Below are 25,687 nucleotides of genomic sequence, written 5' to 3'. Positions count from 1 at the left end.
CTAATACCACAACGAAGGTGGACGGTTGGGAAGCAGCTCTTACGAACAAAAAGCTCGACAAATCAGGACACTCAAGCACAAAATTGGTCTTTCGTATGGGCATTTTCTCGCCGGTCGCCATTCGAGTACATGCAACTTGAGTCTGCAATCGCCGTGATGACGAGGTCATAGCCGTTGCGATGGCTCATCGCGGGCTGCACTTACGAAGTAAGAGCTTTTTAAGCCGTAACTCAGAGGCGGTATTTTCTAATGAACCATTTCATTTGTTATCCTTCTTGCGCTTAGACATTGGCTCGTACCTGAATGTTAACCACTTGTTATAGTTGCCCCTACAAGCTTGTGTTTACTCTTGTCGCATACCCCGTTCTTTGGCCAAGAGAAGGGACACAGCTAGCTCTGGTTTACAGGTCTTCTGAAACATTTCTTGCTGCGTGCTCTTCAGTGTGCCTCTTGCTTGGCCTCTCTGGCCCGGTGGCATCACGTATAGAGCATCAAAACTTTAACCCCTTCCTGAACGAGAGCCGTGTGTTTCACAATGGAAGAATGCAATGTTCGTTCAAAGGTGGGCAAAGGGAGTGAAACAGCACTATTGGACAGTACTGCGATGCCGTTTCTATTGCTTATTTTCTAAATCCATTCGTGTGCACTGGATTCCATCGCACTGACACGTTTCAAGAATATGCGTCACTACTGCGCATATAGTGCCTCTTGTAGACTTCGTACGAAGGCACAAGGCCCCAGGCGCAGTATATAAAAAAACAACTTTAGGTTTGTTTTGAAGGTTGCGGCTTATGGTGGCCACAGAGGCGGGCGCACAGTAGCCTCGAGCAGCAGTCACGAACGTTATCCAACAGCCTGCTAGCCTACGTGTGTCCCAGACTAAACCAAGACTTGCTGGCGCACACAACACAAAAACCGTATCCTACAGGAGGCGCTAGCAGATTGCGAACAGCTGACATCTCAGTATTTACCGTTTGACGCCGATAGATCCGATAGATTTCTCCGAGTGCTGCATCCGATTGCTGGTATCGATCGTGCGGGTAACGGTGCCCCTGTGCGCCGCTTCGTACCACTCTCCGAAGGCGTCCTTCTTGCCTGTTTCCTCCGGCAAATGAGGCAGTGTTGCACTGGTCGTTGGGGCATCGCGGTCCGTCTCGATCGTCCGGGTGGACATCGGCGAGGCGATACTGAACGGAGACATCGCGTAGAGTTTTTGCTTCGCCTTAAGTATCGACGAAGCAATATGCCAGGAAGGCAGCATGCTCAACTTTTTCCTCGGCTTCGAACTTGGCGATGCGATATCCAAGGAAGACGCCACGCCCGTTTGCTGCTTCGGTTCGGGTATAATCGAAGCGGCGGCGAAGGGAGACACCATGCTTACTTGCGGGATCGGCTTCGGCGAAGCCGGTGACGAGACAATCTGTGACGGCCCCCGTGCCTGAGACGACTTCCGTTGATGGGACGACTTCTGCTTTTTCCTCTCGCTTGTGGATCGCTTCCGGGCCGTGCGTTCCATCACCTCTGAGAGGTCAGATCGACGATTGAGACGAGTTCGGCTTGCGAGCGGCAGAAAGAGCGTCCGTGCGAGCCGACCTTCTCTTCTTCTTTACTCTTTGGCTCACTCTTCTTTGCCTTCTTCGTAATGATGGCGGCAAAAACGAGCGATATGGGATAACAGCGTTCTTAGACATACTCTGTATCTAACAGCGTTGGCAAAAAGATATTGTTGACAGTGATGATGGTCATGCATGTCTAACGGTTGCCGATTACTATGAACGTCACTGGAATGCGTTCGGTCAGGCCTCTCGCTATTGTGACATCAATAAATTCTTTCATTAAGCTAACATCTCTTTCCTATTTTCGTTTCTTTTCTTCTATTGAAACCATTCCATCAATTTAGGCGTAAAATGACTTTATATTCACGTTTTTTTTAGGCCGATCTCGCATCCCGCATATTTTCGTGATGTAAAGAAGATGAAGAAAGGATTAAGAATAATTCACGCTGTCATGTACTGGTCGTCCCAGCCGGGGGCCCACAAGGCGCCGAAAGATGACAGCGAGGACGTCGGTCGGCGTGAGCCTCAGTTCGTCGTCCGCAGATCCTCGACTTCATCAAGTACGAGGCCCCAAACAAGAGCGGCGCCCCGCTTTTCCATACCACTGAAGCGTATTCCAATTCTCAGCAAGGACATTGGGCAAGCCCGGGAAAGGAAGTCCAGGGCGCGAGGTGCACCTCTACCGAGCGCAGTACCGGGAAAGCCACCCAACCGGGACGTCCGAGACGACGCGGAAGACGGCTACGTACATTTCCAGATGGATCCCCAGCCAAACGCCTGTGTTCACGAGAAAGGCAAGCCGTGCCCAAACGATATCTGCTTGCTCGCGCGCAACGAGGAGAAAAAGACGAGCAGTATGACTCAAGTTTTCACACTTACCAGACCATCATCGTTGATCAGCAAGCTCAAAGATGCTATCAAGACGTCCACGTCCAGCGCCGATTCTAAGAACAAAAGCGCTGCCAAGGGCAAGAGCGCGCCGCCTAATTCCGATAAAGCAGCTCAATATGGCAGACAGTCACTGGACAAAAGTTCGAAAGGACCTTCCGACTGTGCGACCGCAAAGTTACCTGACAAGACACCGGCACCTTCGTCGGCAAAAGCTCCTAATAACGTCGTTGGCGCCGAGTCCCCGAGCAAGCCCTCCCTGAAGCCCTCGGAAAAGGAACAGCCGCAACCTACAAGCAGCAGTACCAAAAGAGGTTCTGTGAGCTCCTCAGCCAAAGCGGCCGCGCCAATTCCCAAAGAAAGAATCGCTCAACCGGTGTGCAAGGCAGCCGGTAAGTCGGCGATACCTGCTGATAAGAAATCAGTAAATCGTGCCAAAGTCATCGCAGTGTTGAAAAAGAAGGCGCTTGCGAAGAAATTTGGCAGGTTGAGTGCTAAGCCCATTCAAGGAACCGCTCCTCGAACTGACGGTGAAAAGCGACGGCTGTCAGACACCAAGGACAGCGGCAAAGCCCCCGACAAGAGCAGCGCAAGCGGTGCCAAGACACAACACGACCAGACGGACCCCGAAAAAAATGTTCCCAACGGCACGCAGCAAAATGACAGAGCAACCTCGAGCAAGACCAGCGAGAGGGGATCCGACAAAAGCAGTGATAGCAATGCTCAGAACAAGCCGCCATTGCTGCCAAAGGACGCGCCCGACAAGAGTCAGAGCTCTGGAAAGAGCCTGACTATCGATGGCGGTTGTCTTCAAAACGCAGCCGCAGCAATCAAGTCCTGGTCGATGGCATCCGGAACCAGCACAAGCTCGTCCAAAGGAACGAGCAAGAACATCACTTCGCCCTATACCTTGACATGCACGCGCGTCCTGTTGCTCTCTCTGGTGGGCCTCGCGGTGGCTGCGGTCATCGCGTGGTTGATCTTTCCGGAAATGATCAGGGAGATAGTAGCCTTCTTATTAAGAATGGACGCGAATAACACCTTACCACAGCGTTACCAGGGCCACTTACTGGATGCGCCTTACCTCTCTGTCGCAGTGAAGACTAGTGAACGTAACATCGCTCCGGAACCACGCGACAGAGTTACTGGGGGCAGCTACAAGCCTATAGACTAAGAAGACACCATGCTGTGAGGCTACGAGTATAGCAGTGAACTACAGTTTTGCCCGCCTTACGTAAGAGATTTTTGACTCGACTTACGGAGCGCGTCAAACGGTTGTGCTCGCAATGTATTTCGTGTGCCTGTGTCTGTGACTTGGAAGCTGCGAAGTTGCGTATTGCTTTTGGAATTTCATTGCACGCAACTTTGTGTTAACCACGCAAGTTATATGTGACGTGAGTGCACAGTTCATTTTATTGATATTACTATTCAAGAAGTTACATTGACAACAAAGCTTTTAGAAACTGGGAAAGCTACTATCCTTGATGGTATAATAGCATATGTTTTCAAAAACAACACAGATTTCCTAGCTGCTACTCTGGCATCACTGTTAAATAAAAGCATTTCATAACGGTGCATACGCGGATATTCTTAATATCGCCAAAGTAGTCCCCGTACACAAAGGCGGAAGTGAAGATGACTTGAGCAATTACAGAACAATACCTGTTCTCACTAGTATCACACTCTCTTTGAGAAAGAAAAGTTTTTCTAGAAATATGACATCTTGGCACTACATCAGTATAGACTTTTAAAGTCTAAATCAACGACTTCAGCAGTAATGTCACTCTCTGACATAATAACTGGAGCCTTTACGAACAGTTACGCCATTGCCGTATTCTAGATGTAAATAAAGGAACCAACGTGATCGACTTTACTATATTATCTCAGAATCTGGAACTCTATGGAATAATGAAGCCTTTCATTTAAATTGTTCAAAAGTGTGTTTAATAATCGTAGCTAAAGTCTTGTAACTATTTTCGAGGTAGTGCCTCAAGGCTCTGTGATGGAACTTATTCTGTTCACATTGTACGTAAATGACAAACCGAAGTGTGTCTTTAATGCTCGATTTTGTTACGTATTTTACGTGTGCACGACATTGATACACTAGCAACTTTTCCATCCTTATATACGGCACAAGAAATTATGAATGATGAAATGCTGAGTGTCAGCAAGTGTTTACAATTAAAGAAGCTTTCATCAAACGCTGCTAAGGATAAGTACCTAATTTTCAGTGCGCCATACAAGCCCTCCCTCGACCCGGTCATTGTTCATAGGTGCTAACGAAGTAGAAATAGTAGAACCAATTTTGTATCGACAAGTAACACTTGGCGCAGCGTTCAACAGGACGCCTAATTTAAAGAACGTACGTACAAATCTTAGTCTTGCTTTGTTATTTCAGTCGCACGGCAATGCTTTAATATGAGCTCAGTATGAAGTATATATTTCTATAGTTTTCAGTCGCATATAGCCTATTGTATTGAAGTTTGCGGCTATACCTATCAAACCTACATTGAGAAACCATCATATGATTCCGGAAGAGCGAAGTAAGAATTCTCAAGTGTGTTCCCCCTCGTAGGCCCACAACCCATATTCAACGGCAATCAAGTAATTCACTTGCTTCATCTGCGTTATTACAGAGTTTCGCTGTTAGCGCGTAGGACCACACACATGAAATTTTAATGCGAATAATTCTTTCGCGGGACTGAATGCCGACCACGGCGGCCGCATTTCGATGGGGGCGAAATGCGAATACACCCGTGTACTTAGATTTAGGTGCACGTTAAAGAACCCCAGGTGGTCGAAATTAAAAAAAAATTATGGAGTTTTACGTGCCAAAACCACTTTGTGATTATGACGCACGCCCGTAGTGGAGGACTCCGGAAATTATTTGCGTCAATCTCGGCCCTTTGCCGTATAGGCACGTATAATTACGCTCCTCTCTCGCCTCAGTTTAAATAAAAGTAAAATAATGTGTTAACAATGAGGGAATCGAACTTCTGCCGTTGATCACAGTAGCCGGGTGGTGTTACCATTAGGCCCCAATCCTACTTCTTTTTTTTTTATTGCATGGAATTACGAGTAGAATCATTCAAAAATTGTTATATTACAATCGGACACACATAAGAAACAAATGCGCACATGCTACGCAGTCCAATGAAAGTTCAAAATTCGGGAAAACAAACAAAAGCATTCCATTCAGGAACGGGATCAAAGCTAGCATCCCCACTTTTTACAGCGAAGCTGGGTATAGCTACCCTCCGGGCGGTGGTCGATGTCCGTCGGTCTACGCGTAGCGTCGACACGAAAAAATTTTCGTCTGCAGTTTCTCGCGAATGCTCTGTAGCTCTCAATATAATTTAGGTATCTTGAAAACGTTCTAGTGAAATTGGCCGCTAAGATGACTCTATCATTAAGCCGGGTTTCATATACTTGTCATAATTATTTAGTTCACAGTGAAGTTGTAAACGTCATAGAAGTCTCGTCCACTGTCAATACATGGCCGTTTACGGAGGGAGTATGGTTACAGAAATCAGCCGTAACTCTCGTTTTATCAAAACTATTCCGAAACAAATTAAATGACAATTATCCTTTAAAAGTACTCTAACATTACGCCGAGTTTCCTCTACTTGTCATTATCACTTAGTTCACAATGAAGTTGTATATATCGCGCAATTCCCGTCTGCTGTCAATAGATGGGCTTTACGGGAGGGAAACGGACAGCCCCAGGCTTGTCCGTTCGAATAAACTCCAGTCCTTGCAAGTTTCATCCAGATAATTAAATAGGAGGTACGCTCTAACAATGCCGCTTTTCCAGGACTCGTCGATCTAGTCGGCCAGAAAGACTATCGAAAGGCCGTCGAGGTTCCTCAACATTCTGTTGGTGACTCCGTCCGGGCCCGGCGCAGACTTACGGTTGAGCGCGAAGATGGCCTGTCTGACCTCGGCAACGGAGAAGTCTTCGTCCAACTCGGGGCGAGGAGGGCCTCTGTAGTCCGGGAGTTGGGTCGTCGGATACCCGTCCCGCCGGACGGGCAGGTACTTCTGTATGAGTTTTGAGACGAGTTCATCGACCGTGTGAGACATGGTGGCTTCGTGCAGGGCCCGGGCCAACGTATGCTTCTGATTTGACTTGGAGCCACTTTCGTCGAGAAGGTGCTTCAGCATACCCCAGGACTTTCCGTTACGCACCTGTGGGTCGATGGATTCGCAGAGTTCGTCCCACTGCTGCTGGCATAGCATAGCGCTTTGCAGTGGTCATCAATGACCTTGTCGAGCACCGGGATCTTTCGGAGTCTGCGATTGAGTCTTTGACCCTTCCATCGGCGGAGCAAGGTGTTTTTGGACTCGATCAGGTGGGCGAGTCTTCTGTCCATTTGCTCGACGTCGAGATCGGTTTCCATTTTCTTGGTGGCCGCGGAAGCGTCGTTGCGGATGCCTTCGCACCATTTTTCGAGGCTGGCGGGTGGCCTGGCTCTCTCGGGTTCTTCCCGAATCTTGTGAAAATGTTCCAAATCGACGAACGTGGATTCCCTGACCTTACTCCAAGCTACCTTGAAGTTGGCATAGAAACTGAAGTGGACGCTGCCAAACTCCATAGCGAGGTTCTACCAGCACACGTCCTCGACGTTCCTGACGAAGGCGAGGTCGGTAGTCGAGTCCTGGGTGACGGAGTTGCCGATGCACGTAGAGGACACTGAAGTCGCCGACGACGACCAAGCGTCGAGGGCCGGCCAAGTCGGTCGCTTTCTTGGTCACATGTGGATTGATTTAGAAGCCTTTGACATCCATATCTGTGTTGCACGCGATTTGCGCATACTAGGTGTAATAAGGTGCCTCTCATAGATACCAAGAGAAGGATACACAGTGCGTGCTGCGCGGGCATCTCGAAGCCGCTGTCGTGAAGCACAGAGGTTCACACCACTGATCTCTACTAAAGCGGCGAAACATATACAGGTGAGTGGTTCGCACTTTCTCAGTAGGAAGCCAAGAGGAAGCCTAAGAGGTGCCTATGACTTGGAACGACGTAAATACCACACTCTCCCGCAACCTGCTTGGCAGAATGGAACGAATTACGCAAAGCTACGAAACGCGACTCTACCTGAAGTTGTAGAATTGGCTGTCAGGAAGGTTGAAAGGAGCTACAGCATCCATACCGCTTTTTCGTATAGGCCGGAAAACGATCAAGAATATGCAAAGTACGCGAACTAAGTCGCCTGCGAGAAAAAGCACGCCGGATGTTTCTTGTCGTTGTTGTTCGTTGATTGATGCCACTAGCTTATTTTCCCATGAGCAAGTGAAACGACAACGGTAGCTCAAACACAGGCCTTCCACCACGCTCACGTGGCGCCTTGTTGTGGCTCTAAGGAAACGGCAGGGCCGGTACGCGTGCAGGCTCTTTCTTTTTTGGGTAGTAAGCTTTAGTCCTTTGCGCAAACATGTAAATTCGGAAGCACTTACAAAGTGGCTATGGACGCATAACGCTGATTCTATAAAGCGATTGCGGACACAGGCAGCCTCACAGTGAAAGCACCAAGAAGAGGCACAATACGTAATAAGAAGGAGAACGTCAAAAGAGCATTTTTATTTTAGGCACACGTCGTAAGAATAAAACCCAAAGGAACTCGCATGATAAATAAAAGTTAACAGTCACTTTAGCATAGGCTAAAGAGGATGAAGGCGAAAGCCTCCGTGCTCACGGGACATTTATTATATTACTTGACATTCTCGTTCGAATGCGTCGTTACTTACTAAGCTAGAGGGTTCCACTCCCACCAAAGATCGTGCGCACGAGTGCCTTAATCACTCTATCTTAATCAACTGTACCTTAATTAACTTCGCCCGTACTAACATCAAAGATCGTGGGTTCGACTCCCATAAATTTTGGTGACATAACTCAGGACGGTATTAAGCATGAAATGCTTGTAGCACCCGTTGTCAGCGACCTTCAAGTGACCTTGAGCCAAAAGCCAGAGCTGTTATCCGGGCACTCAAAGGAGAACATCCGTTGTCGTAAGATGGGAAGAGGACTTGGCACCCGGGGGGCGCCGCGTTCCAGAGCTTACATGTACTCATCAACGCAACATCATTCGATACAGTGATCCCGGTGCTCCCCCTCAACCCGGGCTGACTGGGTGGGGAAAATTGGTTCGGGCCAACGGTCCTTCCCGGACAAGGGGGTTGTTGTGGTGCAGCACAACTGAGGAACTGCACTCAACACGCAAACAGCCATGTCGGTCTTACAGGGCTCAAGCTTGACTGACCCTCGGACTGTCTTGACGCAAAAGAGGTCAAGGCATACAACCATGGAGAGCACCAAGGCCATCCGTGGGGCAGCGCGAGCACTCGAGGGTGCGCCGCCACCGGTTCCGTCTCTGGGTTCCACTGAGCCAAACAAAACCCCGTAGATCAACTGGCACACACGGCCGAGTCGAGAACATCCGGTCATTGTTGCGAGAACAAAACGAGATCATTCGGGAAACCAGTCAAAACTTGAGAAAATGATGTCTCTGGCCCGCAACACTTTGTACAGGGCCACGTTACATACGCTAGTTACTGCCAAAAAAACTTTTAAAATATTGCTTACGAGTTTTTCGTAATGTTTGTTCACAATGTCAATCAAGCTGTAACTCCTGCTACGCTGAAGTTTTTATTTGACATTTCCAATAGCGACATTCCAAATGCACATACAGGGCACCATACATTTCATTGTCATCCTTTGGCGCTGAGACAGAGTTGCCTGTGCTTTTTGAACGCCAGCGGCCCGTGAGTTTCGCGGTATGGGTTTTGCGTGTTCTCGAGAGATGGCGCCACGGTGCGTGGGGCCTCCTTCAGGCGCTTTTGTTCTTCTAGCTGGGCAGTGCGCTTTGCGCTTGTTGTGCGCTTTGTCCGTGTTTGAAGTGCGCGCTGCAGATATACCGACTCAACCAGCTAACTACTCTACTCTGTCTCCCTGGCGTCTCTCGCTGCCTGTCGTGCCGCCTTCAGTCGGTTTTCTTCTTCTAGCTGGGTAGCGTCCATGTGCACCAGTGCAAAGTATGGCGTGGTGCAGTGTGGTGTGGTGCGGTGTGCCGTTGCGAACAGGCACTACACCCATTTTAATATTCTGGCTTGTATCATCTCCAACCAGTCTGCTTTGCCGGTAGCCATTTCATGCTTGCTCTCGATTTCATGAGAGCCAGTAATTTTTTTAACGCCGGATGAGTTGGACTCCTACCAAACGTCGCTGGTCCGGGTGCCTCAATTATTATATCCTAACCATGTGTTTATTAACTTTGTCTTAACTTACACCAAAGGATGTGCGTCCCACTTCCACCAAAGGTAGAGGGTTCGTACCCTACAAGATATCGCTGTGTCGAGGGTCTTAATTAACCCTATAATATTTAAGTGTACTTTAATTAACACGAAAGGTCGTGGGTACGAGAGCTCTAGTTACTTATTTTTAATTACACGTGCCTTAATTAACTTGGCCTTAATTACCACAACACGTCTAGGGTACGACTCCCAACAAAGGTCCTGCCCCATGCGTTCGAGTGATGCAAATAATTATATCTTAATTAACTTGCCTTAATTAACTTCGCCTTAAATAACACCAAAGTTCGTGGTTTCGGCTCCCACCAAACGTCGTGTGTTCGAGTGCCTTAAGATGTCTGCAGCGCAGACATCTTAATTAATGCAGATTTAATTAAGGTACTTGAACCCATGAACTTTGTTCGTGGCACCATGGTGCACGGTACCATGAATTTTGGTGCCATAACGCCGGACCTTAAGAATGCGCATCCCGCGCCCTTCAGGAATTCTTTAGTGTATATGTGAGGACATTGTTTTTCTTTGGCAACTATTTGCTAGTATAGACCACACGACGAAGTTGGACATGTTTTCACCGTTAAATATCTCAGTCAAAATAAACTTATAGTGGTGCAACAGTGCTGACACGCCCTGCAGAAACCGTAGTGTGCTGTACACATTACACACGGCCAGAATTCGTCCTGCACGAACTGTTCCTCAAAGTAGTTGCACGGTCTTCTTCACTACACTGGATTGAAGTAGGACTCCCTGCGAACCACCCTCACCACATGGACAATGAGGACAGTTCAAGCCCTCACCCTTCGTGGCTCATCGTGCAAGACAGCAGCCCACACCCGACTCTTGCAAATTGGATGGAAGATGCAAAGAAAGCTTGGCAATAAAATAAATTTGTGTGACAAATAATGACCAACCCCTCTCGACTGTTCTCGTCTCTGGTGAAAATGCTAACTCGCTTCTCAAATTAGCTGCGAAAAGCACTTCCTAGAGCGGATTTCACTTCACCAGCTAACGTCACCTTTAATTCCATTGGCGAGAAAAGTTGACACATCAAAGCAGAATTCGGAGAGGTGAAGCAGTCGGGCCCAATACAGACGTCAAGTTGAGGTGTCAGGTGCTGCGCAGACGCAGAAGCGACACATAGTGGCAAAAGACGCTTAGTGATAAGTGAGATCAACTAACAAAGCGTTTAACAATGTTTATACATATGCACACAGAAGAAAAGATGTCGCCAGCAAAATATTTTCTCGCACACAGGCGAGGAAGCACTCATTCGTCGCGCATAAGGTGGTTTCTATATGATGTGACAAAAAGTGAAGAAAACTAGAGCAGCACGTTCCGTTCGAAGGTACCGAGGAATAGAAGAAGAAGGCGAAGAAAGAGCGCAGCAGTGCTGGAGCATCTACTGCAGCTTGTTTTCACAACTTTTGCAATACCGACTGAAGGAACGCAGCGAACCATGCCGAACTTCGCGCAGCAGCGACATCGAAAACAATCGCGAGCGCCCTCGGCGAAGTCAAGCAAGTCACCAGCGCCATTGGTTCCATCTCCCAAGTCAGGGACATTCCCCGTTGCATCTCCCCAGTCCGGGACGTCCTCAGCTTCATCTCCGAGATCGCCAGCGACACCAGCCTCGCCTATAATGACGCCGAGGGCCTCTGTCCCGTCTCCGAAGTCCCCGAAGTCGCCGATCCCGTCTCCCAAGTCCTATTACTCACCGATTCCATCTCCCAAGAAATCAATCTCTGCGATTCCTTCTCCTAAATCGCCGCAGCGTTTAGCTTCGTCTCCGCGCCGCACCACTTCGCTCTCAACGCGAAACTCTCGAAACGAACAGCTGCTTGAATTGGCTGCGCGCATGGCGAGTACGCAGAGCAACCTTCCGAGCACTGTTGCAACGCCGCTAAGTGAATTGGTCGGCAAAAATCTGCCCATCCGCATGATGAGGCCAGTATTCCTTGAGGACGAAGACGAGGAGATAAACATGACACGGTAAGCGCACAATCCCCTTGCGGTGGCTGTTGTTTCGGCGTGGCCGCCATGAACGCCACGCCGGCACGGCGGCCTGAAGCAAGTACTCCCACACGGGAGGGTACTGAGGCGAAGAACTCCTTTATTCGGCGAGCAGCCACTTAAGTAGACTCTGAACACCACGACAGCACCCCTTAAGGGTGAATCAGCTTGGTTCCGAAGCAGAAATCACGACATAAGAGCAGCTTTGTTAGGGCGAATGCTTTAAATGGCTCATGGATCGAAAAACTGGCCGTCTGGCGTTACTGCACCAAAATTCAATGGCACAAAATGATTGGGAGTCTAATCCTGCACCTTTTGTGCTAATTAAGGCAAACTTAATTGATATAGCTAATTAAGGCCCTCGAACCCACAACCCTTGATCGGAGTTGAACTCTTAGCCTTTGGCGGGAGTCACACCCATGATCTCCGGTGTTAATTAAGGTACAGGTAATTACGAACAGTTGATTAAGGCATAGTTAAGACCCTCGAATCCACGACCTTTGGTGGGAGTCGAACCCGCGACCTTTGGTATTAATTTAAGCACAGTTAATTTAGAGTTAATTAAGAGAAAACAAGTAATAGCAAGTGACAACGCATTCGAATGAAAATGTCAAGCGATATAATTAATGTCTCATGAGCGCGCGCGCTTTCATCCTCTTTAGCCTACGCTAAGGTGACTTGTCAACGTTTCTCGATTTATTGACTTTATTTGTGTATGTGCTGATTTTGTCGATAAATATAACGAGAAATCAGGGTCCCTATTCACAAAGCCTCTATTACGTACATAAGTGCCGTAAGTGACTGACCTTCAGCCCATCGGTCGGATCGTCTACAGAGCACCGACTTTTGGGCTAGTTGGTTGCGCATAGCAGATAACGGTCAAGCGCTCACGAACAAGGACAAAGTGCGAAGCAGAAAACACAAGTGTTTTGTTGTCTGCTCCTAACTTTGTCCTTCTTTGTGCGCGCTTGACCGTGATCATCTACATGCCGGTCATATTATTCCAAGTGCCGGGCGCTTCCTTGCCGATCAGTGAGGAAACGTGCTTTATATGACGCAAACATCACGTAACTACAGTCCCGCAAGTTACTAGCTTTGTTGACTCCTAAGGGTACACCACTACGTGAAAGGGCTTCCTCATTTGCCGGCGTTCGAGGGTCCCTCAATCCCAGTAACAACTTTCGAGATAATAAAGAACACTGTCATGGGGATGGCAATGGCCGAAGGCACTAACCAGGCCGTATTCACAAAACTATTCTTAAGGGCATGTTTTCAGTTAATATTATTCGGGCGCCCTCATAACTTCTGATGATCATGTACCTGTACGCACAGAAATTGATTTTAAAAAAACACTTAACATCAGATTTCAGTCCAGCCCATGCATTCGCTTTTACCCGACTGTTTATCACAGATATGTACTTAGCGTCGAAATAAACTTGATAACCGGGTACTTTTCGAGGATGCTTTAAAGATGGCGCACTTAGTTAACTCCGTTGGTGGTGTCTCTTTTTACCGTAGGGCATCGGTCTTCTTAACGGGCTTCGTCCTTTCCGTGATATTATTCGGATTGCTTCTGTACGTCACCCTGTGGATGAGCAAGGCCCACGGAGCATTCGGCCCGGAGCTCCCACCGATGACATGCGGAGTTGTGTCGTCCGAGCAGCTGGTTGTCTCCACAAGCAGCGGCACGGTCTACGGCGAAGCAGCGACGTTCGTTCACGCCTCCGACAACTCCACCCGAGGTATTCTGCGGCAATTCTTTGGTATTCCGTACGGGCTGCCTCCCGAAGGCACCAGGCGCTTTCGCATGACCAGAGCGTCCAGCTACTTCCCCCCCGACGGCGCGTGGAACGCTACGTCTCACGGCCCACCGTGTCCTCAGAACGGACTGCACTACGAGGACTGCGCCGAGGACTGTCTCACAATGTCCATATGGGCGCCTTTCGTGTGCGACAAGCGCGAGCCCCTCAAGCCTGTTCTCGTGGCTGTCAGCGGGGAGTGGTTGCAGACGGGAGACGTGCGGGACCACGAGAACTTCTGGCAGGACCTGGCACTGCTCGGGGACGTGATCGTAATCGTAGTGAACTACAGGCTGGGGATCATGGGTTTCTTCAACGGAGAGCCCAGCGACGCGCCAGGAAACGTCGGCATATACGACCTGTTCATGGCGCTCGTGTGGATCCGCAACAACGCGGCCGCCTTCCACGGAGACCGCGACCTGATGGTGGCGCTGGGCCACGGATCCGGCGCCTACCTCTTCTCGCTGGACCTGCTCGCGAACATCACTAGCAGGCGCTACTTCCGGCGTCTCCTTCTGCACGGCCTGTCCATGAACAGCATGTTCCCGCGAAACGACGAGTCCTCGGGCGTCGCGCTGATGCGGCGCGCAGTGCCGTGCCCGGTTGATCAGCAGTCAGCGGTAGCGGTGACCAGGTGCCTCCGGTCGAAGAAGCACAAGGAGCTCCTGGACGTCGTCAACGCCTCCTTGCCGCTGCGGTTTGTGCCGTCCAGATACAGGCCGCCTTTGGCGATGGTGTCCCAAACCGATCTCTGGACATACCTGGCTCCTCTCGCCGGCGTGGATCTCGTGATCGGCTACAGCGAGCTGGAAGGAAACGCCCTGTTCGATGACTATCTGGTTCCTTCACTGAAATTCAATGACAGCACTCCGACGTCTGTCGTGTACGAAAAGAGCGCTCGCTTCTACACGGACTCCGGTGTGCATGCATACAGTTCCCTACCGGAGGCGACAAAAAGCTTCCTGGAGAGACCGCACTTTCAGGGGTTTCGGGAGTTCCTGACTCACTTCACCATGACGTGTCCGAGTATCGCATTAGCCGCCGCAGCGTCGGCTAAAGGGGCGACGGTGTACCACTACGCGTCACTCGGGCAGCAGAACTTCTTCGAGCCAGTTTTTTCAGCCGCAGAAATCATTACCTTCGCGAAAACAGGGTGAGTTGAAAATCATGCGCCAAGCGTTTTGAGGAGTTGTGCGACTTCGGCCTGCACTACGATGCTCTGACACCCATAAACTCTCTGGGGAGCTTGTGCGGGAGAGCGCCGCTGACCGACATGTTACGATCGTATTTTCTTCTTATTTATTCCTTCGTTTAATTATTTCCTGCGATCCCCTCGACTGACAGAGTGCCCGACTCAGACGACTGAGTCATCCTTGTTAATGAAAAATTTTACTCTCTTTCTCCCGTGGGCCGTACAAGTTATTCAACACCAGAAATGCGGATTTTTTGAGCAGAATGTGAAACAAGTTTAATATAAATTGTTACTGTCCATATTACGAGGAATGCATCTATAGAAACATTTATTTTCGAGGAGATTCGAGCCTGTAAATGAGACTCAGTGCGAAGACCATAGGGACGAAGTAAGTTGCCTTGAGTAAAACAAGGTTAGTTCACTTAAGTGTAATACTTTAAGAGTTGAGTTGCGTAAGTGACCGAGTACCTAAAATATCGTTATAAAACCGATACTCTGTAAAAATTACTGCTCCTTGCGTAGTTCAGAAAAAGTAAGGTATTAGGTTCTATGACAAGGAAAATATGTTTGACAGACAGAGCTGTATGCACTTCGATGGCGTACATACGACACCGGAGATATCGGGGTTAATATGCTTGCAACTAATTAATTAATTTGCCTTTGAAGAAAGGAGAGATGCGTAAAGTGCTTCACCAACTTGCTTAGAAATGAAAAAATACTCATTGACAGTGTCAAGTGTGCGGTAAATCGTGCAGTATAAGCGAACGTCCCAAAGGGGAATGACACATTAACACTTGCCTCGACGTGTATGATTGCTAACAAGCATCTTGAACGCGCAATGCCACAAAGCCAATAGATACGATTCCTATGCTCCCTAGGCTAAATGATTGGGCGCTAAAGTCAGTATGGAAAGATTGAACGTGTGATGTCTATTTGAGCGAATGATTTGCGTAGAAGCACCCTACTTGCGTATCGGTTGGTACGTGGTATTGTGCTCGCAAACGAACAAAAAAATATCCACAGAAATCTCAGACAAACCCAGAGCTACTGTTTTCTGTTCCTAACATTGCACCCTGGCTTGCATCAAAGTTTCCCGTAATAGTTCTGTGGAAACCCGCAAGGTGGAGAGAAGTAATTAATAAAGGGAAAATGAGACGTCTTCCCGTGGAATTGCTACGATGAGGTGGACGTCTAATTTTCTCTTTATTAATCAAAAGTTCTCGTGCGCAAGAAATGTAAATTGCACACAGAACAATGGCGATCAGCCGTCCGCACAATTCACACAATGGCGCGCAGAACCTCGTACTTTCTTCTTTTCCTCGTTTTCCCATTTAGGTTGTCGCGCCTTACTCATGACAGCTTTGTGTCTATCGCAGTAAAGTCAAGTGGAACCAGTTCTCGCCCGTAGACACGACGCTTGTTGTTGAAGTCGACCACCGGCGCGAGGAACAGCGCTGGCAGTTGCTGACCTGCGTCGCGGTGAAGGGCATAATGGCCAATTGAAACGCGCCCTTTAGAGAAGCTGTTAGACATTTACTATTACTTGATCACCTTGTGCTGCTCACGAAATTTTGTTTCTGTGCTGATATATTTTCGCAGTTTGCATGTTTGTTTGTTTGTGCGAAAGACTGCTTACGTTTCGTCGTCGCCGAGACATGCCTATTCTGCGCTGAGTACATACGGGAACATCGACTGTCCACTGCAGTTTGGAAACGCAGTGTTGAAAGTTGCCTCTGCGTTGCTCACTATTCGTACCATATACAACTCTGTTTTCGAGTGTGCTTGTAGTTACCTTTCACTCTGCTTGTGCCGATGCAGTGTTGAGAAGTACTGGACGTCTTGAGTTTGCATAAGGGACAACGTCGCCTTTTTATCGCAGTGTCGTTGTTGCTTTGTACGGCCTGCACTAGAACACATTGTTCAGAAAGAAGAGGAAATTAATGCACTTACGCCAAGCGTCTGTTGCTTCTGAGTGGAGCTCGTCCGAATTGGGTTGATTCCTGTAGTTAAGCGTGTATTTACTACTGTCGATATCACTAAAGTGGTTGTCTTGGTTTACATTTTGCTGAACAATTATTTAATCAATAGGCAGGTTAGTTCTTGCAATTCTATTATTGTACCTTTGTTATTTTCTGTCAATATGTCAAGTGTACAGCGCCTGTTTATCATCCATTCTGCATCATCTATGTCTGTAACAATGCCCCTCATTCCGCAGCCCTCACAGAGCTAGGGTATGCCGAAACAAATAAAATACATGTTCATTTTGTTGGCATTGTGCAAATGCCGTATTGCTGTTCGGTCTTTTGTTGCTTTAATATTTGATGTCGGTGCATCTTTACCAATAAGCCTTCAACTGTAGGCACGTGAGCAGGCGGCGTCAAAATCTGCGACGTCATGTTAGCCTTGTGCGGAAACATTAAGGCCATGTTGTCAGCCGTCTTTCACCCGCATTTTTTGTGGCATACAAAGCATCATTTCAGGGTCTGAAGGGCAGTTTTTGGTATTGTAGAATGCTAATTTACAAGAACAGCTGCACTTATTTTTTTTTAGAGCAATCACTGTAGTAAGCTCAACCCCTACCCCCCCCCCCCCCCCCTCTTCTTTCTTTCCTTAGTTGTCGGTGGTTTTTGATGCCATCTGTCGCTGGAATCGCAATAATTCTTTCCGAAAACAACAGTTACAAAGTAAAAAAATTTTCTCATCCTCCCACAAGGATTCCACCTTACTATAACAACGGACTTACCGTCAAAGATTCTACATCTCTACCGCTGATGCTGGACAACGCAATCGCGCCAGCGGCTGTCATGATTGACTAACGCCTGCTCAACATCTGTGTACTGGATACAGTTGGCGTACGCGTTTTTTGCGTGTTCTACATAACACGCCGCTTTCCCAGCTGCGCAGGCGATCATAATCTAGCTTTTCCTCTTCTACGTACAACGAGCGCGCCCGCTTCGTCTTCCTTAGTCTTCTTCTAGCGCTCGGCTTCTTCTTCCAGTGCTTATAGGTGAATGGCACTGTCGTCGTCTTGTTTGCGTCAAGGACCACATGAAGCCTAATAACGAAGCAGCGCAATTAGCCTAAATTTGAGAGAGACCGAGGGAATCGAGCAGTAAGAAGCTGCAGGAATGTTTCCGTATAAGACCAGTGGCTATGTCCTTTATGGTTGTGCACGTCGTAGACGCACATCGCAGACGTACAAGGCCATGGTGTGCACGTCATACTATTTGGGCTACCCCATTAATGTACCCACTTGTTCCAGGGGCACATACCCAATGGCTCATGGATGGATGGAAACAACATTATTTTGAATCCGGCAAATTTGGCGACCCGGGCTCAGGTCTCCCATGAGGGGACTTCGAGGCCTTGCCTCGTCGCCGTCTCTCGGGCTTGCTGGACAGCCCACTCTTGTGTCTTGAGGTTGGAGCTGCGCAGAGCGGCGGCCCACTTCGACGCAAGAGCCTCCGGAGCTACTGCCATTGTAGCTGATGTAACCCGACACTCCCACAACATGTGTGACAGCGTCGCTCTAGTTAACTGACATAATTTGCAAATAGCAGTCGGGTATTGCGCGGGGAAAATGTGCTGCAATCGCACCGGGCTGGGAAATGTTTGTGTTTGCAATTGTCGCCAGATGACTGCTCATACCCACAGGCGCTAGTGCGCAGACCCAGTCGTCCCGGTAACACTATCACCGGGATCGGCTCACGAAAACGGAAAAAATCGGCAGTGGCTTAACTTGGCTATGCCAGGATATACGTAGCGAAACCTAAGGCCTTGGTTAGCCATGGTTAGGTTACCATGGTTAGGATACCATGGTTAGCCTTGGTTAATCTTGATTGCAAGTGCAGGTTAGTCTGGTTGTCTAGTTATGTTGCGGCGTTTAGCCAGTCGTTCAGCGCGCTGTTCGTCTGTTTCCTGGGCGATTCGTTTCGTCTTCATCTCGTTCCGATGTCGATTCCAGGCCTCCTCCTGCTTATCAGAATTGTCGCCGTCCATACTGCCGCCTCAACTGTGGTTGCGACGCACGCGAGCTCTCCTTTTCAAGCTCCAGTTCACACGGGATATTTTCGACCCCCTCATACCGGGCCACACAAAAGCCGTCCTCGCCTTGGATCTCTCCAAGGCCTCTGATCGCCTAGACCATCGAGCGATAATGGCGGCGCTTTCCCCCTTGAACATAGGTGAACGTATGTACACCTATATTCAAGCATTCCTTACTAACCGCACAGCCGAAATTCACTTCGGTCCCCACACATCCCGCCCATACACCCTTAATGGGATTGGCACCCCCCAGGGATCTGTCCTCTCACCTTTTCTCTTCAATGTCACTCTCATTCCCCTTGCCCGCAAACTACAAAACATCCCTCACCTTCGGCACACACTCTATGCTGATGATATCACTCTATGGACTACCCATGGCAGTGATGGAGACATAGAGAACACTCTGCAGTCGGCAGCTACCCTCACCCAAACACATGCACGGAGTATCGGACTCTCATGCTCTCCGGAGAAGTCGGAACTCCTCATACTTCGCCCCACAACCCGAAACTGCCCCACCACCCCTATAACCGTGACACTGGAAAACCGGTACATCCCTGAGGTACACACTCTCCGGGTACTGGGCCTCCACATCCAAAATGACGGGAAAAACACTCTCACCATCCACAAACTCAAGTGGACGGTGGTGTCGATATCCCACCTAATCCGCCGAGTTTCTGCACGCCACGGGGGCATGAGGGAGCATGACTTATGTCGTCTCATTCATGCCTTCGTCCTCAGCCGCTTTCTCTTCACGCTCCCCTACCTTAAACTCCAGGGCAGAGAAATCTCCACCCTGGATGCCATGATCCGAACAGCATTTAAGACAGCACTACACCTACCCCTAAATACCTCCACCGAGAAACTCCTCCAGCTAGGCCTACATAACACGATAGGTGAGCTTATTGAGGCCCACAGACAGACACAATACATACGTCTCGCGAGAACCACCACCGGCAGACACATACTACACACCCTCGGTATCAGGATACCAGCCACGGATCCCACACAGCTCCAGGTGCCCCACCACATTCACCGCGAACTTCTTATTAAACATCTCCCTAAAAACATGCACCCCAGCTACCATGAACCCCGCCGCAGAGCTCGCGCACGGGCGCTCCACAAACACTATGGCACGGAACCGGATGCTGTGTGGGTGGATGCCGCATGCACAGGTGAGGACGCGGTTGTTGCCATCACGAACCCCTCCCTAGAACCGATTACCACCCTTCACATATCCCCAACTGCCACTTCGGAGGAGGCTGAAGAGGCTGCCATTGCCCTAGCTATTACGCGCACGGAGGCCTGGCATATATTATCAGACTCTAAAACTGCGATACTAAATTTTGCTCGCGGGAGAGTTCACGTCCCTGCATTTCGCATGCTGAACTCTCTCGCTGCATACCCGCCCCGCCACATGGAGCTCATATGGGTGCCTGCCCACTCTGGGAATCCTGGAAACGAGGCTGTCAACGCTTTAGCCCGAGGTTTTCTCAACCGGGCAGCGGCGGCCTCCGATCCAGGGTTCTCACGGGAGCGCATGCATTCATTCACTGAATTGACGCAAGCCTGCAAAACTGAGCGTCGGCTCTACCCCCCACCCCATCCCTCCCTCGACAATTATCACCAGACACTTTGGAGGCGGCTCCAAACACGCACCTTACCCTCCCCTTATATACGCTCGCGCTATCAGCACGTCCACACCGACCCCTCCTGTACCCTCTGCCACCACCCCAAAGCCACTCTAGATCACATTCTTTTCCTCTGCCCGGCGGATCCTCCCCCGCGGGGCCTGGAGCACCTTACTACTTGGGAGGCTTGGGAGACCCTACTGCGCTCCGAGGACCCTGCCAAGCAAGCCATCGCCACAGGCCGGGCTGCCAGCGTCATGAGCCTCCGGGACATGAACGTTTGAGTGCAGTGGGGCCGTGCGGGGGCCCAAGGACCTGCGTGTCCGCAACTCCCCTGTGTGCAATAAAGTTATCACCACCACCACCATCCTTTTCAATCCTCCGACATGCGACGCAGCTGGCGAAGCTATCGGAGGGAAGCGCAACGACAAGGAACGCAGTGTGACGTCATACCAAACGGTAGCGGCGGAACACCTGTGGCTCAGTGCTACTAATGGCGCATGCGCAGTATTGAATAGGGAGCGAGAGAGAGAGAAATATCCGCGGCCAGGCGCGCGTTGGGACATCATGTGCCTCCTCGGAGCACAGCCACGGCGAAATCACCAGTTCGCATCCAGTAAAGCTTTCCTTTAAATATAGACTGCATCACGGACAGCTGTCCTATCACGGGGCCCGACCGCCCGTCTGCCCGAGCGTTCGTCTGCTCGCAAAAAAGGGGTTGCCCTCGGAGATGAATGCATTGCTGAACGCGTTTCTTCTGGTGGCAGTCGCGTGGCACAGCCGGAACAACAGCACGAACGGAGCGAGCCTCTATTCGTGCTATCACGCATTACGCATCCACCTTCTGGATAGCGAATCCGAAATTGATTCATAGAAACAAGTGTCAGAGTAATTTATACTTGTGTCGCACGGCGCCCTTTGATCGCGATCAAGCCCGATCCGGATAGAATTCATTACTACGATTGGCTCCTTCGCGCAGCTTGCGCAAAGTAGTCAATCACGACCGACAAATCCGATCCGGATCGGGCTTGAACGCCTGTCAATATTTTTTTTAGGGTTTAGGGAGTTCCGACGTTCAGTTAAAGTAAAGAAGTAGCAAATCAAATTAGTAATCATTGGAAATCCATTTCAAGTAAAAATATATTTGTGATTATTTTGCAAAAACATGCAGCAAGAAGTACTTCGATGCGTTCAGCAGGAGCAGAGTTGTTGGCAATCAAAGATCACCTTCGTGATACCCTTCGTGATGCTCCCGCTCCTTCTTCAATACCTTGCAGTGCCAAAGCTACGGCGGAGCGGTACATGCCTACAATGCCCCGCCTATACTGAACGTGACGTGGCGCGATGTTAAAATTTGATTTCGGATGTTCACGTAAGTACCACAACTGCCGGTTTTAGCGCCCTACGACGCGCCAAACTCGGAGGCTATCTCTGAACTTGCGGTCGCGTTCACGGTGCCTCATCTGTTTGCTGTGCTACTGTGTACTAGACAGCCACGCGTGGCCGTGTTTTTATGCGAAGCATATTACGAGAGCTCAACCCAGCTCCTCAGGCGCGGCGGTGTCGCCTTCAATACCACGTGACACCGTGACGTCACGACAGAGGAGAAACGGGGCTCCAACTCGCGGCGTCGCGGCGGTATATAAGCAGTTGCGCTTGCCTCTGCTAGACACTCACGAGGTGAGATGCCTCCTGGAGACAGAGCTGCTCGTTGGAATGAGAAGCGAAGGTTGCGGCGTGCTACAGAGACTGATTTTCTAGGTGGCTTTGGCTCAACTCTTGCAAGATGGGCTGGGTGGGAATCGAACCAGGGTCTCCGGAGTGTGAGACGGAGACGCTACCACTGAGCCACGAGTACGATGCTTCAAAGCGGTACAAAAGCGCCTGTAGTGAATGCGGTGTTGCCTTAGAAACGAGCTGTTTCTAAGGCTCAGGCGTGCGTCGCTTGCTCAGGCGCACATTTCGTTGCCGCGCCGAACGCTGCGTTGCTCGACGCTCACCGCGTCCAATGCGGGGCGCGTAGTCGCTGCGCCGTAGCCCATTGTCTTACACCCCTTGGTGGGTCGACGGGAACGCTGTCGCGTTCCACTCTTGAAGGCGAAGCAGAGTAACGCATGAGTTGTTTCTTCGTCTAGCCAAACCAAATATATCCAAGCAACAGCAGTTCACCAGGCTAAACAGTGGTTCAACAACTAAAATAAAGGCTAGTATGCTTCGCATCCTGGGCTTAACCTTAGCTAAGCCACAGCCATTTTTTTTTTTCACTGAGCGGCACGTATCACACTTCCTTTCTCACTTATCCCTACGGCTATCACACAATTTCGGAGAGTCGAACGAAACGCCGTCTTAACGTTCAAGCATGCACATCGGGTAAGCGATGGATGCCACACTGCGGTCTCGCGTGTAAAAGATTTCTTACCTAACGAGCTTCGACCATGGTGGCGACCAAAGTGTTGTCAACACACCTCGAAGCTACGTAACTCGCGAAACGGACGACCTGTTTCAGTCGGATGTTGCCGTTCGGGCCGGCTCGCCACGCGCCTGGAGCCACGTCACTCACAAAGACCACTCTTGCAACGCGGTTGTCCTCAGCGAGTGGGCTCGTCGCGGCACCCCACAGTGGCTGCGGTATCTACGCTACGTAGCAGACGCCGCTACATGCAACTGTGTTAGTAGACTTTAACGCTAATGTGCGTGGCAATCAGAGCGCGCTCGCGCTCATGTGCTCCAGCTTGGCTGTTCTACGCCGTGCGTATCGGCTTTGTCCTGCATAAACGACCGACGGATAGTAGCCGCATCAAAATGGCGCATTTTGAAGCGAAGTCGATAGCTCAATACGAAGCGATATCCACCAAGGCGTCTAGCCACGAGCGGCCAGAAGTGAGCGCGTGCTAGCAAGCGTACGTGTAGTCTGACTAAGTTTCGCGTGGCTCGATGCTAGTTGAGGGTTCAAAACTAATTGAAATTAGCGAGACACGACGACTACGGCAACAGTCTGGCCAGAGCTTCGATCCTAAGCTGGAGCCCGCGGCCGACCTGGAGCGAACGAACGTCACCTGCTTCCGGAAGTACGTAACTATCGTAATTCGAAAGGAGACTTTCGCCTACTTAAGCCTGTTTATGAAGTAAACTGCGTTTAGAAATATACGCGATAACAGTAGAAGGAAGCGCACTGATCCAACCACCTCTCTTGATTGATGCCACCTATAGGCCAATAGCAGCCGTCTATAGGAATCTTGTATATGACGACATATGCAAGACCCCGGCATATGTTAGGATGAGGAGAAGGCCTCTTTTAGAAGGAAGAGTGTTTGAGAAAAAGGTGGCTTCGTGCTCAGTTTGTGAGCTCTATAGGCGCCCTGCACGACTGCAAAATCTTGCTGAGACGCTATCCACGCGCTGTGTTTTTTCACCAAGCCTGAGGGGTGATTCAGGACACGTTAACCCAACTATATATACACAAAGCGACCCAGTAAGTATTCTGCTTAATTGGGCCGGAAGTAACAGGGAAAGGCAGGGAGGCTAACCTAGCTGAGTCCGGTCGGCTGCCGCCGCTAGAATATCGGGAAATGGGACTGAAAAAGAGAAGGAGATGAATTCACAGTATCCGCGCACACACGCGCTATGAAGCGTCCGTCGTATAGTTCATCACAAGCAGTAACGTATAGGGTGGCGCGTCTCAAGAAACTCCGCAGCGCCTTTATCGCCGTTCACAACGTACACGCACAAGATCATGGTCCCAGGAAACCCTCCTCTGTGACCTGTCGTATAACTGCGCTAAACTTGTCTGAACGGCGAGTATCTGATCTTTGTACGATGTGCGCTCACACCGCTTTTGCACGTTTAAAGCACCCGACATTATTGCTTAGTGTCTATGGTGTTGGGCTGCTAAGCACGAGTTCGCGGGATCGAATCCCGTCCACGGCGGCTGCATTTCGATGAGGGCGAAATGCGAAAACACTCGTGTACTTTGACTTAGGTGCACGTTAAAGAACTCCGGGTGATCCATATTTTCGGAGTCCCCCACTACGGCGTTCCTTATAATCATATCATTGTTTTGGCACGTAAAACCCCATAATTTAATTTTAATTTAAATTTTAGAGGTGCTGATGATAATGATGATCCCAGACAACGACACATCTCAGACGCGGGCTGCAGAACAATAAGAAACGGGTGGGTGCAATAGTAGTAACAGTATTAATGATAATAATAAAGCCACAACTGGGATAAAATGACAGCATCTTCTCAGCTATCTAAAGAATTTCTTGATCTTGTTCTAACATATAACTTCATACAAATGGTTTCTACGCCGACTCGTGGTGCCAATATTCTTGATTTAGTTTTGCTATCCGCGTTTATATCCAACAGACGCGTGTAAAACTTGCGGACGAAGAGCAACGCTGCGACACATGCTCTGGGAATGTGCCGGCAACAACGGTAATCAAACCAGCTGCGTTCGCGACGCGTCCATGATCGCGGCCGTTGCCAGAGTACGGGAAGGCTCGAGGTCGTTTCTTCCCGACGCCGCCCCGGATGCGACAGCCGCCGGGGACCTTCTCCGTAGGCGTCGCCGCCGCTGGGAGGCGGCTATCAAAAGTTCAGAGCTGGCAGACCAGCTCTGGGCCGTCCGGCAAGCCGAAGATGCCGCCCGAGTCCAAGGACTTCGAGCCGCCACCTGAGGCCACCACAGCAAGAACTGTTGTTGTTGTTGTTGTTGTTGTAGCCTGCGATGCGTGTGGCTCCTACCCACGTTGGGGGATTGGCCAAGAAATGGGTGGATTATTCGAAATTATTATGGAGCATAAATTTCCTAATAGCTATTGAAATAGCATTGAATAGCGCTTAATTACCTGCTAAATAAAATCAGGAAAGTCATATCGAATGGGTAATAATTAATTTAAAAGTAAAAACAAAAAGAAAGGAATTTAGCAGGGCATTCGTTTAGATTCCGTAAGAAATGATCGGACAGCGAAGCATGCATCCCTGTGGCTGAATCCCAAAGTGGACGCTCCGAACGAAAGAATTGAAGGTTCTGTCAAGTCCAGGCCAATTCTTCGAAAAGGTATTTCCAACCATCTTTTTCTAACCGCAGTAAAGCGGCGACAAGATAGAAGAAAGTGGTGTATCGACTCTTCCTCATTACAAAAAGAGCAGAGGGGGGAGGGAACCAAACCCGACCTGTGTAAATAGAAATTCAGCGGAGGTACGCGGCAGCGTAATTTGGTGAGGCAGACCTCAAGCATCTTTGTGTCACAGGATTCGCTA

General features: G+C 49.6%; 1 protein-coding gene across 2 annotated transcripts in view; it reads right to left on the bottom strand.

Moving 5' to 3' along the window:
- Positions 1-25,687, bottom strand: part of LOC126518214 (cholinesterase-like) — a 49,261-nt gene that overhangs the window by 11,710 nt on the left and 11,864 nt on the right. The window contains exon 1 of one of the 2 annotated variants that reach the window (XM_050168059.3): positions 972-1,610. The exons of the other annotated variant lie outside the window; for it this stretch is intronic. Coding sequence (XP_050024016.3) covers positions 972-1,516 — 545 coding nt within the window. The 5' untranslated portion in view covers positions 1,517-1,610. Of the gene's footprint in view, positions 1-971; positions 1,611-25,687 lie in introns of those variants that run through there. 2 annotated transcript variants of the gene reach the window in all.

This window comes from Dermacentor andersoni, chromosome 3 (assembly GCF_023375885.2).
Source record: "Dermacentor andersoni chromosome 3, qqDerAnde1_hic_scaffold, whole genome shotgun sequence".
NCBI classification, from domain to species: Eukaryota; Metazoa; Arthropoda; class Arachnida; order Ixodida; family Ixodidae; genus Dermacentor; species Dermacentor andersoni.
This window is presented reverse-complemented; position numbering and strand designations above follow the sequence as displayed.